Source organism: Monopterus albus, unplaced genomic scaffold (assembly GCF_001952655.1).
Source record: "Monopterus albus unplaced genomic scaffold, M_albus_1.0 scaffold67.1, whole genome shotgun sequence".
Lineage (NCBI taxonomy): Eukaryota > Metazoa > Chordata > Actinopteri > Synbranchiformes > Synbranchidae > Monopterus > Monopterus albus.
The window spans coordinates 887,278-901,264 of NW_018127947.1; the positions used below are offsets into that span (position 1 = coordinate 887,278).

Sequence of the window (13,987 nt, forward strand, 5' to 3'; positions counted from 1 at the left end):
AGGGGAGTTGAGATTTCAGGAATGTAGGCCTGAGCAGGGGACTGGTTTCTCATCCAGAGCTCCTCTGGTTTCCAAGGCAAGCAGCTGATACAACACCACAATTTACAATGAGTGTGACCTGTTCTACAGCAAGACAATCTGCAGGAGATGCGTAATGATGACATCCCTCTTCACAGGGATCAGGGTGTTTACTCAGCCACAAAAAAAAAAAAACACAAGATTTTCCAAGAACACAAACCACAGTACAACCAGAGGTCTTTGTGTGATCTTTAAATGGTTCATTTATCAACTCTTAGTGATTCACATTTCATGTTTCACTGTCTCTGGCTGAGACTTCACCTCAAACCGAGCGCACAATCCTTTTAAATGTTGCAATAAAACAACAGAATATCACTGATGACAGCTGCTGTGTTAGATAAGGAATGTGTACAATAGATGAGCCAAAGGCTGATAAACACTCCAAAGGCAGCCAGAAGTGTTCTGGCATGACTCCTCATATTTGTACTGTGAAAACTCACTTCCTGCTAGATGTGGTTAAACAAATGAGCCTGGCTGAAAGCAAGTCCTCAACTGAATCAGAAGAAAACAGGTGTTGAGAGGGAAGGGAAGTGAACAAGATAATATAACACAGCTTGGTGACTAACTATTAATCACTCATTTAGAATTATCTTGATTGTTTCCAGATTCTCCTTTTACATACAGTACCATGACAAACTGTGACTGTGCTACATACAACTCTACTGTCACAATGTGGAAAAAACTGGATTAAGTTGGAGCAGAATAGGTGTGGAATCGCAGCACTTGCATTAAACTCAATTGTTTTGGACATCCGGTAACATGAAATGTACAGGAAGTGATGTTAGGCTTTCAGTCAGTGCAATATTGATTTTAACTTTGTTCTATGGAGATTTTGTTTTTTAATTAACCAATACAAATCAAAATGTCACAAAATAGAATTTAGAAAAAAGGTACAACTTTTTAAAATGTTTGATTCTTTTTCTGGAAGGATGCTGCAAACTGTGAAAGGGGGCGTTATATTAGATGCATTTTGGTCTGAATCAGACTATTTCACACCGTCTGCTCTGCAGCTCCTGATTCTACCTGGGCCAAACATTTGAAGACCCCAATATCACTGTAACAACTGTTTTTGACTTCATAGGAGAAATACAGAACATTTTGGCTTGTTTGAGAGGGAAGACACGTGCAAGGGCTAAAAACTCTGCACTATGTTCACCACAAGATTGAAATGAACAAAACGCACCCAAACTATAATCCAAATAAACATGTCATGGAGACAAGGTCCCAAAACTTTTCTTATTTTTCTTGGTCTGCTGCTATATTAATGTCTTGTTCTAAAGACCTGTAATATCACTTGTGCCATTTGGCATAAATGGGTGTCCACCTAAACATAAACTGACACTGCACACAGCTCATTTTTAGAAACATAATCAACAGCTGTGACAGAGAATTGGTTCGGATGTGTGGCTCTAGTACTTTGACTACAGGCCTTATGTTCTCTCTATATGCCAAAAAAATCCTTATGTTTGTACTTCTATATCTTTGGTTCAGCATCTCTTCTGTGCATTCAGACCATATCTAAAACTCACCTGAATATCAGGCAGAAAGCAGAACCCGCAGCAGTAGTCATGCCAGTCATTTTATTTTATTACCAGGCAAACAAGTTTTAATAATAAAACAATATTTAATAAAAGAGTTTACATTTAGAGACAAGTTGAAACCATCAGATGGAAACAAAATACTAAATTGGAAAGAAAGTGGCAAATCAAGTTACTTAAATACCAAAAGGCTTTTTCTCTATTGCACTTGATAAATACAACTCAGAAAGTTCATTTCTCCCTGGCCCATAGTAACCAAGTGACAATGGAGCTGCATTACATTCAATCATTCACTCTAGTTTCCCGTGTGCGTCTCTGCACTCAGATCCAGTCATTCAGATTCATTTCACTGGATCAGCAGGTGGAGACGTCAGCTGTGCTACCATGTTTATGGAAACCAGTGCTCTATGTGTAAAATGCTACTTTCATGACATATGAGATGGAAGGTAGAGCGTCTCATGGTTGCCACCAAAGCTGAAAGATTAGTCAATTACCGTAAATAGATGAGTCCAAAGCTGCAACTAGCAATCACTGTCATTATTGATCCATGTGTTATTACTGTAACTGATTTCTCACTTCCTCTACAAAACATTTAAAAGACCAAAAAAAAAAGTTATTTAAAATTTGCTACAGCCCCAGAAGATGTCTTCAAACGGCTCATTTTGTCCAACCAAATGTCTAAACCTCAAAGATACTCAGTATAATATAAGATGAGGGGAAAAACAGCAAATTCTCACACGTCAGAACCTGGAACCACTGAACTTTCATTAATACTGTAGATCAATTAATCAACTCATCACTGCAGCTCAATAAGTTGAATGACAACAAATTATTGGACAAATATGACTGATTATTCATTTCAGCAATTTTTTTTCATGAAAATGCTAAACATTTTCTGGTTCCAGTTACTCCTATGTGAGAATGTGCTGCTTTTCTCCATTTTTTTATTATTTTAAGATGAATAGAGTGGAGATTTATCGTTTTTGTTGGAAAATGAAAATGAAAAATCTAAAAACATCCTCTTCGGCTCTGGAAAATTATAAGCATTTTTCACTGTTTTCTGACATTTCATAAACTAAATTAACTGATAACAAAGAATCACTATATTAATTCATAACAAGCCCAGCGGAGGTGATTGCACAAGGTTCCAAAACAATGCACTATGCAACACCACATATTCAATTTGGCCTTTATTACTTTGAACATAAACTTTGGCTCAAGTGAAACATTCACGTTTGTTTTAATTAAAGCCCCAAAACATACTTTTGTAACCAGATTTTTACAGTGACACTGGAAAGTCAACTGTCAAAAATCTTGTTTAAAAAAAATGAAAATAAACTACAGATTTTCAAAACCATTTTTTGACTGAGCAATCTCCTGTTAGTTCTCTTAACAGCATCATCCTCTTGGGTCCTATTGAGGACAGTAGAATTAGCACCACTCTGCTTTAATACACCTCAACTCTTGATATGTGCTGAACAGTAATGGATGGAAACATTAATTTACATTTTGTGCTGCTGATTTGTGGGAAAATCATTTAAACTGTAAAACTATGGATGTAAACTTGACTACTGACCAACAGCTTTACAGGACATGAACACAACATTAACCATTCAGTGAAATAGTGTGTGCACATGAAAGAGATGACAAACCCATTTTTAAAAGACAAATGTATAAACATAATGGCCAGCCACATCTCACATGTATACACAATGACAGACTCTAAACCCCAGAATGCATATAGGAATGCATATCGAACTGATGAGGAGTGATGAAAACCGCTTACTCTTGTCATGACTGTGATTTCTGCAACAGCTCTGGCAGCCGGAAGCATTTCTTCTCTTGACAAAGTGGACACACGGAGCTATCAAAGTGCCGTTTGAATAATTTCCTTCTTGACTCCCTCCCTCCCCCACCACTTCCTGTGTTCTCCTTTTATGTCATGAGGTTGAACAAGTTCCCATGTTTCTGTCGACTATTCTCCCATGTGATAACTTCACCACAAATCCCCAAATCTGGTGCAACAGTTCGCTCAGTTCTGCAATAACAGTAGAAAGGAATATCACCGGTTCTTATGGGGTACGATGAATACTGCGCAGCAAAAAGAAGAGGAGTAAAGAGACAGCTTCATTTGTTTTTTTTCATAGAAAAACAAGAATATTCACCGATCAGCTTTTCCACCATGTCACACGATGGGAGTGGACAGACACCACTGAGCATGTGCAAATTCCATCGTGTTATTATTTAAAAGACCAGGAGAGTCATTTTTAGTGGAATATCCCGAGTCCGTGTACAATGTCTGAGCCCACTCCACTGCATTAACAGATTACAGTCCTTAGTGTTAGTTGTAGCACAGCCGTGGATGGAAGACGCAACGGGACTTACGCATTTCGCTTTTTTAATTTTGTTGTTAAAGTTTCATATTTCGTCCAGCTCCAGTCTTGGTCCTTGAAAGAGGAAAACCACAGTGTTGAGAAAACCACATTTAAATTAATGTATTTTGATAAAGGGTGAAAAGCAGCAGCTTCCCCAGAATAAACTGCTTGTGCAAAAAAATTAAGTTTTGATTTTTTTTTTCACCCTGCTGGTGCATCACTGTACCGGTCTTTCAAATCTGTTCTTGAAAACGCTTCATCTCAACTGCATAATAGTAATAATTCAGTAACACTTTGATAAATCCTCCTCTGATAATTTCCAAAAATTTTGGAAAGATTTACACTCAGTTATTTCAAAGCAATCACTCTACAGTGACCATGAACTGGTTCTTCCTCAAATCTCACAGTAACACTGATACACACCACATGTACTTTTATATATATATTTCTGTATTTATTTCACTGTGATGGCCTACTCCACATGTTCCCTTTCCTGGGATCTGTTTGACCCGTTTTCACCTGACATGTTGCCACTGGAGAAAATGAAATGTTAACTGAATAATAGCTCACTCACACCCTGACGTCACTGCTCACTTTCTTGCTGAAATTGAGTTGCTTCTTAAAATGAAAATTAGTTTTTAAATAATAACTAAGTTTGCAAAAGACTGACAACATGATCTGAGCTAACCTTTACTGTCCGCTGGTTTTCTTGGTGAAAAATAGTAATTCACCTTTGTTAGAACTACAAATTGACAACACTGACAGTTAACAACTAAAGTTTCCATTAAAACCAGTGTACTCACCACTATGCTTTTGGCCTGGTCATCAGCAGCCTCCTGCATCAGGCTGGTCAGCTGACTGAGGTACTTCTGGTTCTCCTGCAGCAAACGTGGGGCCGCATCACTGAAAACAAACACATACAGAGGATGTTAGATTCACACATGACCTCAAGCATATGTACGGCATGTTTAGCGTTTCTCTGTGCACACAGGTACAGGGAGACCAAAACCACATATGGCAGTATTTACATGCGACTGCAGCACGAACACATAACTCACAGTCTACCATCATCCATTTCTACTCCCAGTACAATACGCTGACAACAACAAACAAGTTAATCTCGACTGGATTATAAAAAATGTCTAAATGTAAAGATACATCTTTTTTCATGGTTTATGAACATAAAATAAAAACATTAAACACTGAATAGATGTAATTTAGAGTTTATTTTTCGAGTAACCATAACTGGAAAAACTCCAAAGTGAAGACAGATCTCTACAAATCGATCCTAAATCTGCAGAAATACAGGACGCCACTTTATACACGCACTTAAATCGTCCAGGTGTTGTTTGGCCATTTAGGGGTGGTGGAAACAAGCAGTAAACAACACTGACACATGGTATCATCATTTTTTTAAGTTAATATGAACATGCTACAGTAGCAAACATTTGTTTATGTAGACATCTAGCAGAGACAAACTAGCACTGATTTGAAGTTGTGTCTGTAGTGATCTTTTGTGGTCTCCAACTCCTGCGGGAAATATCCGGTTAGGTAGCCGCTAAATACTTTGCCATGTTCATCAGGTAGGCTCCAGCATATACATCTTTCTGCTGGTTGGTGCCGAGCAGGTATTGCAAGTGGGTTTTTAGCACTTCTATCACTGAAAACAGCTGCTAAAATGGTGCTATGAGAGCAGTGGGGGTGAAGCTGTGGCCATAAAAACAAAGCAGTGCGCTAGAAGATATTAAAATGTTTGCTTAAGCTGAGAGAAACTGCAGAGGTGGGTAATAGTACTCCATGGGTTTAACACTGCAAGCACTGCATGCTTTACATGCATAGTCACCTGATCCACTTTTAAAAGGGAACATATTGTGCTTTTTGTGATATTCTGTCATTTAAATACAGTTATGGTGTCAGATGTCTGTTATGCATGGCCATTCTTCAAAACCTTGTTCCCTGCAAGTTTTGCAAAGATAGGAAACATATCCAGATATACAAAACTGCCTGATACACACCCATGCACAGACACTCCAGGGTTACAGGCTGTTACTGCTTAATGAGCCTTTACTGAACCATGACTTTATCACTTTGCATTTTCCACTTACACTAATATAAGACCCAATTTCCACAGATTCACAGGGTGACTATTTCCTCTATAGGCTCTGCAGACCACCCATAAGCAGGACTCAGTCAATCAGTTACCTGTCATTTGGCCCAGGCAGCGAGGTCAGGGGGTGTGGGGAGCTGATGGGCTGTACTGACTGTGACCACTGAGAAACCTGCAGCAGATTGGAGGAATCAGGACTGGCTGCTATCGAGCTGCGTGACGAGTTTTGAGCCTGAAAGAAAAAGGGAGAGAGAGGTCAGACAGATCCATGCAGCAATAATACACATACTGTCTTTCTCCTACAAAAGGAATGCAGCCAGCACCTCCTCCCACTGTCTACGTTGTTGTAGAGGGTCTCAGGAGGTAACACAGAACAGAAAGTGCCACAGCTGAGCTAAGCTAAATGCTAAGCTACAGGACTGACTTACAACAAAGTGTGAATCTGAAACAATTAGTTGACTGACAGAAAATTAATCTGTGATTATTTTGATAACTCAATCATTTGTTAGAATTTCCTGTGTTTCTTTGTCTTCTGTAATTATAACCTGAATCATCTTGTGGTTTGAACTGTCGGTCAGACAAAAACCTCTGAAGACATCACCCTGAACTTTAGAAAACTATTTTCTGACAATTTTTAGACCAAAAGATTAATCAGCTAATTGAGAAAATAATCTGCTGCAGCTGCAAGACAGGACACAGGTTTATTCAATTACAGTAGATTACTCTGATTATTAAAATAAAGCAGGCAGTGATATCACACATACCTTGATTAACTGTAGAGGCACTTGGATTTCCTTATGTCCACAAATGTTATTTTATGTGGTATCAGTGTGAACTTCTGTTAGCTGAAAGTGCTACAGAGTTACAGCAATTTCTAGGAAATCAGTGGCCCCTCCTTAATATACATGTTTATGGAGAAAGGAGCTTAAAAATATAAAACGGATCATATACTCTATACCTGGTACTTGTGGTACAAGTATGAAGTCTCTACACCAAGTAAAAGAAGAAGCAATTGCAAGGAAAAACTGCCTGGCTAATAATAAGCTGTGAGAAAACTTACACAGGCGATCTTCAGTAAATGCCAAAACTCTCTCTGTCTCTTTATCTGCATCTGCATCACTGTGTTGTCTGCATCCTTGATGCTCTCCAGTGTTTTCTCAATACGTGGAAACAAGTCTATGATCTTTTGTTTGCTGATCAGGATCTTACTGTTGGGGGAGATGTTAACATACAGTATTAGCTTTGAGGGTCCAAATGAGTGGTGTTCTAATGTAAAAATACAATAACAATTCAGCAGTAAGAGGTCAGCTGACTTAGTTGACTGTAAGTGACTCTTACCTGAGGTGGGTGTACAGATCTTTGAGGACCTTGTCTTGGTTCTGGACAGTCTGAATGATGGCCTTCACCATCTCAGAGCTGTCACTGCTCACATCTGGTTCAGGTGCTGAGGAAAAGGCACCAGATTAACTAATGCAGTTAACCAATGTATTAATTTGATTTTTATTTTCATTTGTGGAAAATCACAACTGTGATAACTTACCATACTTTTGGAATGACCATAAATCTGAATTAAAATGTTTCTTACTTTTGCATTTCATCTTCAGTTGCCTGTAGAGCTCAATCGCCTTCTCTTCTCTGCAATAAAATTATTTTTTCATGTTTAAATATTTGCAAGTCTGAAACCTGCCAGTGGCTCCTAACAACACATCAGCAAACTCAAACAACAGCTGTTTATTTTCTGCTCTATTAAACAGCAGACTATTGTCTGATGCATCATATTTAAACTCAGTTGGACATTCATCCTGCCTTGTCAGTTATCATGATGTCAGGATATCGTATAACATAGGACATTAACCTACAGACAGACAACCTAAATGACCTTAGTTAAACTAAACTCTGGCCTGGCAGAAAGTGTCTGTACACATTTTTATGCACAGCACATCTTTAACAACAAAACAAGTTAACAGCCATAGAGATTATTTTGTGTAGTGTATGAACCCAGTGTGGCATCTCATCAGACCCTATTAACACTCACAGCTGCTCCATCTTGTCTCCTTGCCGTCGGGCGTACGGGCTCCTCTGAAGTTCCACTATTTCTGAGTGCAGAGCCATGATCTCATCATCCAAATGGCTCACCTCTGCCACCTGCAGGACACGAGAGTCAAGCAAGGATTTGTAGTCATATACAGTACATTATAGTGACATACATGTAAATGTTTTAATGCAGATTTTGTTGCAATAACTTGCATTACCTGTGCAAAAGCAGCAGCTCTTTCTTCATTCTCCTGCCAGGCTTTCAGCATCTTTTCAGAGGCTTTGGACAAACAGACAACAGATTAGCACTGAGTTTTACACAAATACTCCCCCTATGTAAATGTTGTCCAATCACAATAAACAGCTGCCAGTAAATACGCACATATGCCATAGTGCATCTGATCGCTGTACTTTTCCAGGTCGTACTGGATGCTGCTCTTGAAGAAGTCCAGTTTGGCCTTCAGCTGCTGAGAGAAGCCAAACATGTTGTTCTTATATCTGGTCAGGTTTGTGTTGTAGCGCAGGAGGCTCAACCTGGAAGGTGAGCAAATATATCAGTGTAATATCAGTAAGACAATGAAAACTGGAAAGTTATTGAACACAACCACCAGTGTTTATCAGGAGGGAAGCATGAGTACTGGCCACACCCTCCCACGGGCCAGCAGAGGCAGTTAGCAAGAAACAAGGGCCATGGTGTGAGGAGGAAACACTCTGGCTGTTCAAAATGTGGAGGAAAAGAAACGGAACGCTTTCTCCAGGTCTGGATGGCCCACAGCAGCAACTACTCTCTCCTCTACAATTACATTGACAAATAAAGACGTATGAATTGGGTGGGTGTAACACAGAGACGTCCCGAGTCAATCTCACGACTGCTATCGGGCCATTTGAATGGACTACATCATATAAATAAAGCTGATCAAATGTGATACTTCATTTACTCTGCTGTATTTTGTTCATCTCAGCCTGCTGGTGTTGCAGCACTGTTCAGCTTTACAACAGCCGAGTCCTATAAGTGTGAGCACAAATAAAAAAGTGTCAATGTGAAAATTTATTTTGTCGCGTGTGACTGACTCTGAGTCATGCAGTAGTGTCCAAAACATTCAGCTAACAGCTTCTCATTTTTAAATCAATGGGCTAAAATTTAACAACTAAATCATGTTTTCATGTTTTTTTACACCAGTAACATAAAAAAAAAAAAAACAACACAAACAAATACATTTGTGCTTGGGAAAACACAAGCTGCTGGTTTTTTGATTCTCTGGTCAGTTGAATAAATGTCACGATTTGTGGCTTAATAATCACACATTACAGACTACACTACTACAGTAACTCACATTGCAGCCCTCTGTCCTTGGAAAAGTCGGCTGTAGTCCTCCTTCAGGCCACAGATGTAGCTCACAGCTTCACCCCAAACCTTCTTCAACATAACCAGGGGCAACTGGATCTTGGCCTCTTGCACTGCAACATTGAAACAAGAACCATTACATCAATGTGCACAAAACTGTCTCATGAGCAGCAACAATCCCTTCTGATAAACTCACCAATAGTGTTGACTTTATCAGGCAGCTGTCTAGCGCTGAAGGGGCCAGAGTACCTGGTGATGCTCTTGTCAAACAAGTAGACGATGTAGCTATCCCACCCTCTCTACAGTGGGAGAAGAAAATAACCACTTATACTGAGTGAACATACTTTTCCTGAAGCTCATTACTGGGTCATTCAAAGTGCTTCAACACACATAAAACAAGTATGAACCGTTATATCTGCGGACAGTCTTTTGTACACCTATTTCCCCATCTTTGAAAAGCTTCCAATGGGAAACAAGCACATAAAATACATTTGATTTATTTTTCTAGTTTTGTGTGCTGACAGGAGATGATGGGTCCACAGAAATGTCTCAAGGGTCCCGAGCTTGAATCCAGCCAAAGACACTGCCAAAATATAGCCTGTGCCTTAAACCTCTTGACCACCAGGACACACATTCCCTATGAAGGTTTTGATACAACTGTTCATCAGTAAAATATGACTGGAAGCTGCAGGATAAAAGAGTATGTTGAAATGAAGTGCATGTTTTTCACAACCAGATAATGTGTTTATTTTAAAAATTATTTTTGGGGTATTTTAGCCTTTGACAGTTTGTGGTGGAGAGGCAGAGACAGACAAACGTATGTACACGGTGTGTCGCCATAACCATTCAGCTCTCCTGGCACCCCCACTATCAGACAATTTATATTGGGATCTGTGAAACAAACTGACTGAGGATTTTCTCCTGTGTGTAAAAATGATGTGTGTGATCCAAGATGGCAGCGCCTGCACAACACGAGGTCTGATGCCTTCACACTGTACATTTTACCTTACTGCTTGATGCTGTATACAACAGCTGTACTACTATAGTACATACCAGATATTATGCTCATACTGTACATCAGTTACATCCTGACATTTCATAGCTGCTTTACATTGTGTATATTCTTTTGTTCATATATGACAGTAGCATTATTTCCATTAGTTTATTTTTATATCTGTCTATGCACTTTTGCTGCTCTTTGTATCTGTTAAATGCTAAACTGTATTTTGTTGTGCTGATACTGTGTGCAGTGACAAAAGATCTTAACTATTAAGTGATTTACAGTAAATGACCACTTACCACTCCGTCTAGGACACACTGTGCTGCAGGCTTCCTGGGGTCCAGAGAGACTCCCGTTTCCTGCAGCAGCTCCTGGTTCACCACTTCTATCTTGGTCTCAGCCTCGATGCGCTTCTGCAGACTGTGGAGGCTCTCGTCTGGAGTCAGCTGGAAAGAGGGGACCTGAGCTGTGGTCATGTTCAGGATGTGAACAACCTGAAGAGAAGTTATCAGAGAGTACAGGTTACACACCATTCAGCAATACATAATTTATCTTTTATTTTATCATACTCATGGTTTACTCCCTCTTATCTGAACTCTAATAAGATCCAGTCCTCAACTGAATATATTCCTTGAACTAAGCAGTTTGTCTTGTAAACCAACTAAAGTTATACATACCTTCCGTGTTAGTCACCAAACAAGCATGTTGAATGTGTTTGCTTCCTCATTGATGGTATTAAAAGTACATATAGGTAACTACTGATAATTACCACTGTGGAAAAAATACCATAATACTCTATTTGGCCACATCACCCAGCACTCATGATTCTCCCTTTCAAAATATTGCATAGCTATGTATAAGCCAGGTTGACACAGCACTGACCATGTTCAACACATTTTCAGTTCCCCTCCAAAAACAAACACCAGAAACCAACACTCAGGTCTTCTGAGGTTTTCCCCAAGCTGTTCAGTCAAAACAAAGAACAAAAACAGTTTTGATACTGAAACGCATGTACTATACTGGCAGAAGTACAGACAAATGTAATGACAGAGTAACCATCAACCACAGAAACGTGAGTGCTAACTGCTGACCCAGACACAGCTGGGTCATAAGCCCTGGTTTAAGTGCTGTACTTAAATATAAAGAGAAAGCTCTGCCAGTAACTCACCTTCATACTCAGTATCTGCTCCAGCACTTCAAAGCACAGGGGTTTCTTGGTGTCGGGATTGACTTTGCCTCCTCTCTGGACAGGATCCCACTTTAACATCAGCTGAAGTAGCGCCTCCATTTGCTCCAACAGTGTCCTAGCAAACAGAAAGGCAACATGGCCAGTGGACAACAATATAATTTGTCCTCACAAAACAGGAAACAAACCACCAATCAAAAATATTGTTTGAGGTAATAATATGGATAAAACAGCAACCAAATATTTCCTTGATGTGATTTTAACTAAGTCCTAACCTGCTGAGGTTGTTGGGGTAGGGGAGGTGTGTGGAGAATCTGACTTCTCCATTCGGTTCTTCTACAGCCATGATGTCCTTTGGGCCTTTATTCCTCACTTTGCTGGCCCTGAGGATGAAAAGAGGCAGGATTAGAGATGGAATGACTGGCCCATGAATTCATTAGCCAACTGACAAAAGAGTCTGCAACCGTTCTGGTAATCCATTAATCATTCAAGTCTTTTTTATAAGCAAACCTCTCTAATGATGAAAGAATTTGCTGCTTTTTTGGTCTCATGTTAATGTAAAGTGGATATTTTGGGTTTTTAGACTGTTGGTCAAACAAACCAAGACATCAGAAAACGTCACCTTCAGCTCTATAAAGTTGTGAGGGGCATTCCTCCACAGCTTTTTGACCTTGTGTGGACTAAACAATTAATAGATAAGTCAAAAGGACAATCAAATAATTAAAATAATTGTTCATTGCATCTCAAGATTGGCAGGTTTTCCTATTAAACAAATTCCACTGTAAGACTTGAAACATTTTATATACAAAGCAGAAAAGTATAGACTAGTCTGATGGAAAATTAAACATTTCATTCTGATCAACTTACCACTGCACAGGTTGCAGGTTGTGCAGGAATGGGCGAAAACCACAACTGCATTCAAATATCATGGTTCCAAAGCTCCAGTAGTCCACAGTAACAGTGTAAGGTTTATTCTCAAACAGCTCAGGTGCCTGCAGAGAAAAATCATGATATTCGACTGATATCAGCCTCTCTGACACGTTTCCATTTTGTCAATTTAGAGCATAGCTTTTGCTGTTTATTCTATACATGCTTTTCAGTTATAAAAAATCATTTCAGCATTCATGAATGTAGGAAACATTTAAATGCGTAACTGGCACAAGATGCAGCTAAACATAGCTAGTGCATCTGAGGATAAAGTGCTTACTTACCAGGTACTGGAGCGTGCCAACAAAGGAGGTGCACAGACTGCCCTGGTCCAGGTCTTTAGCATAGCCCAAGTCAATGATTTTATGAACCAGCTGCAGACAAATAAGCAAATGTGAGATGGGATGTAAAGTCAAACAGAGTAAGCACAAAACTAAAATGTGGCAGTTTACCTTTCCACTGATATCTTGCAGCACTATGTTTTCAGGCTTAAGGTCTCTGTGTATGATCTTGTTTTCATGGAGATACTGGATACCAGATCCTGGAGCAGAAATCAGCAGAATACACAAGGGGGAATAGGGGGGGGGGGGGGCACGACACAGGACATACCAACATCATTGAGTAATGAAAGCACTTCGCTCTCTTTTAAACCACAGCAGTTCTCAGGTTTGCTCAGCACCTGTAACCAGACAAATGGAATTCTATCACACCTACAGTAAAGTCACATCACAGGACAGAAAGGTGACAGAACCTTCTTGACAGGTACACTGCTACAGTTTCCAAGTAAAATCTATTATATTGTATTTTTGGAAATGATTGGTATCACACACCATTTCATTCCATAATAAATTACATGTGACAACACATCTGCACTGGGAAATGACTGTTGAAGATAAATGTAACCCCAAGAATATATTCATACTAAGCCAGCTACAACATCTAATGTTTATGCCCCTGTTCAGTTTTACTATTGTCCAGGTGTTTGTGTGGACAGATCATTATGAGGACGATCTGAAAACAGAGATGTGGACACATGTTGCTTTCACATTTAAACAGCATTTTCCAGTGTTTGCATATGCACTCTAAAGCAGCAGCATCTCTTCCATGAGTCCCTCACCTTCCTCAGGTCCCCCCAGGCGCAGTACTCCATAGCCAGCAGTGGAAGATCATTTAAGGCTATGGGCTTCATCTCCTCCGGGACATCTCGGGCTGTCACAACATTGATGTGATTTAACCTGAGTGAGTGAGGAGGAGCAATCAGAGCTACATTACTTTTTAATAATACCCTTACAGATTCTGCATTCACTGCTACAACAGTTCATACATCAGCTCATCCAAATGAATGTCTTGGTAACGAATATCTTAAAATAATTGTGTAGCTGTTTTGTCTACCCCCC

At 39.6% G+C, this 13,987-nt stretch overlaps 1 protein-coding gene across 4 annotated transcripts in view; it reads right to left on the bottom strand.

Annotated features, from left to right (window-relative positions):
• The window catches only part of kctd2 (potassium channel tetramerization domain containing 2), a 49,421-nt gene that overhangs the window by 33,354 nt on the left and 2,080 nt on the right, over nt 1–13,987 (bottom strand). For 2 of the 4 annotated variants that reach the window (XM_020604687.1, XM_020604690.1), the window contains exons 4-21: nt 13,708–13,825; nt 13,200–13,269; nt 13,043–13,131; nt 12,875–12,964; nt 12,531–12,655; nt 11,939–12,046; nt 11,646–11,781; nt 10,777–10,971; nt 9,674–9,776; nt 9,467–9,590; nt 8,515–8,666; nt 8,351–8,412; nt 8,134–8,243; nt 7,684–7,733; nt 7,437–7,542; nt 7,159–7,306; nt 6,194–6,330; nt 4,795–4,894 (exon numbers count right to left, since the gene is read on the bottom strand). In XM_020604687.1, the coding sequence (XP_020460343.1) occupies nt 4,795–4,894; nt 6,194–6,330; nt 7,159–7,306; nt 7,437–7,542; nt 7,684–7,733; nt 8,134–8,243; nt 8,351–8,412; nt 8,515–8,666; nt 9,467–9,590; nt 9,674–9,776; nt 10,777–10,971; nt 11,646–11,781; nt 11,939–12,046; nt 12,531–12,655; nt 12,875–12,964; nt 13,043–13,131; nt 13,200–13,269; nt 13,708–13,825 (2,023 nt within the window). Of the gene's footprint in view, nt 1–1,655; nt 4,064–4,114; nt 4,525–4,794; nt 4,895–6,193; nt 6,331–7,158; nt 7,307–7,436; nt 7,543–7,683; nt 7,734–8,133; nt 8,244–8,350; nt 8,413–8,514; nt 8,667–9,466; nt 9,591–9,673; nt 9,777–10,776; nt 10,972–11,645; nt 11,782–11,938; nt 12,047–12,530; nt 12,656–12,874; nt 12,965–13,042; nt 13,132–13,199; nt 13,270–13,707; nt 13,826–13,987 lie in introns of those variants that run through there. The other 2 variants (XM_020604688.1, XM_020604689.1) reach the window with 2 other exon arrangements.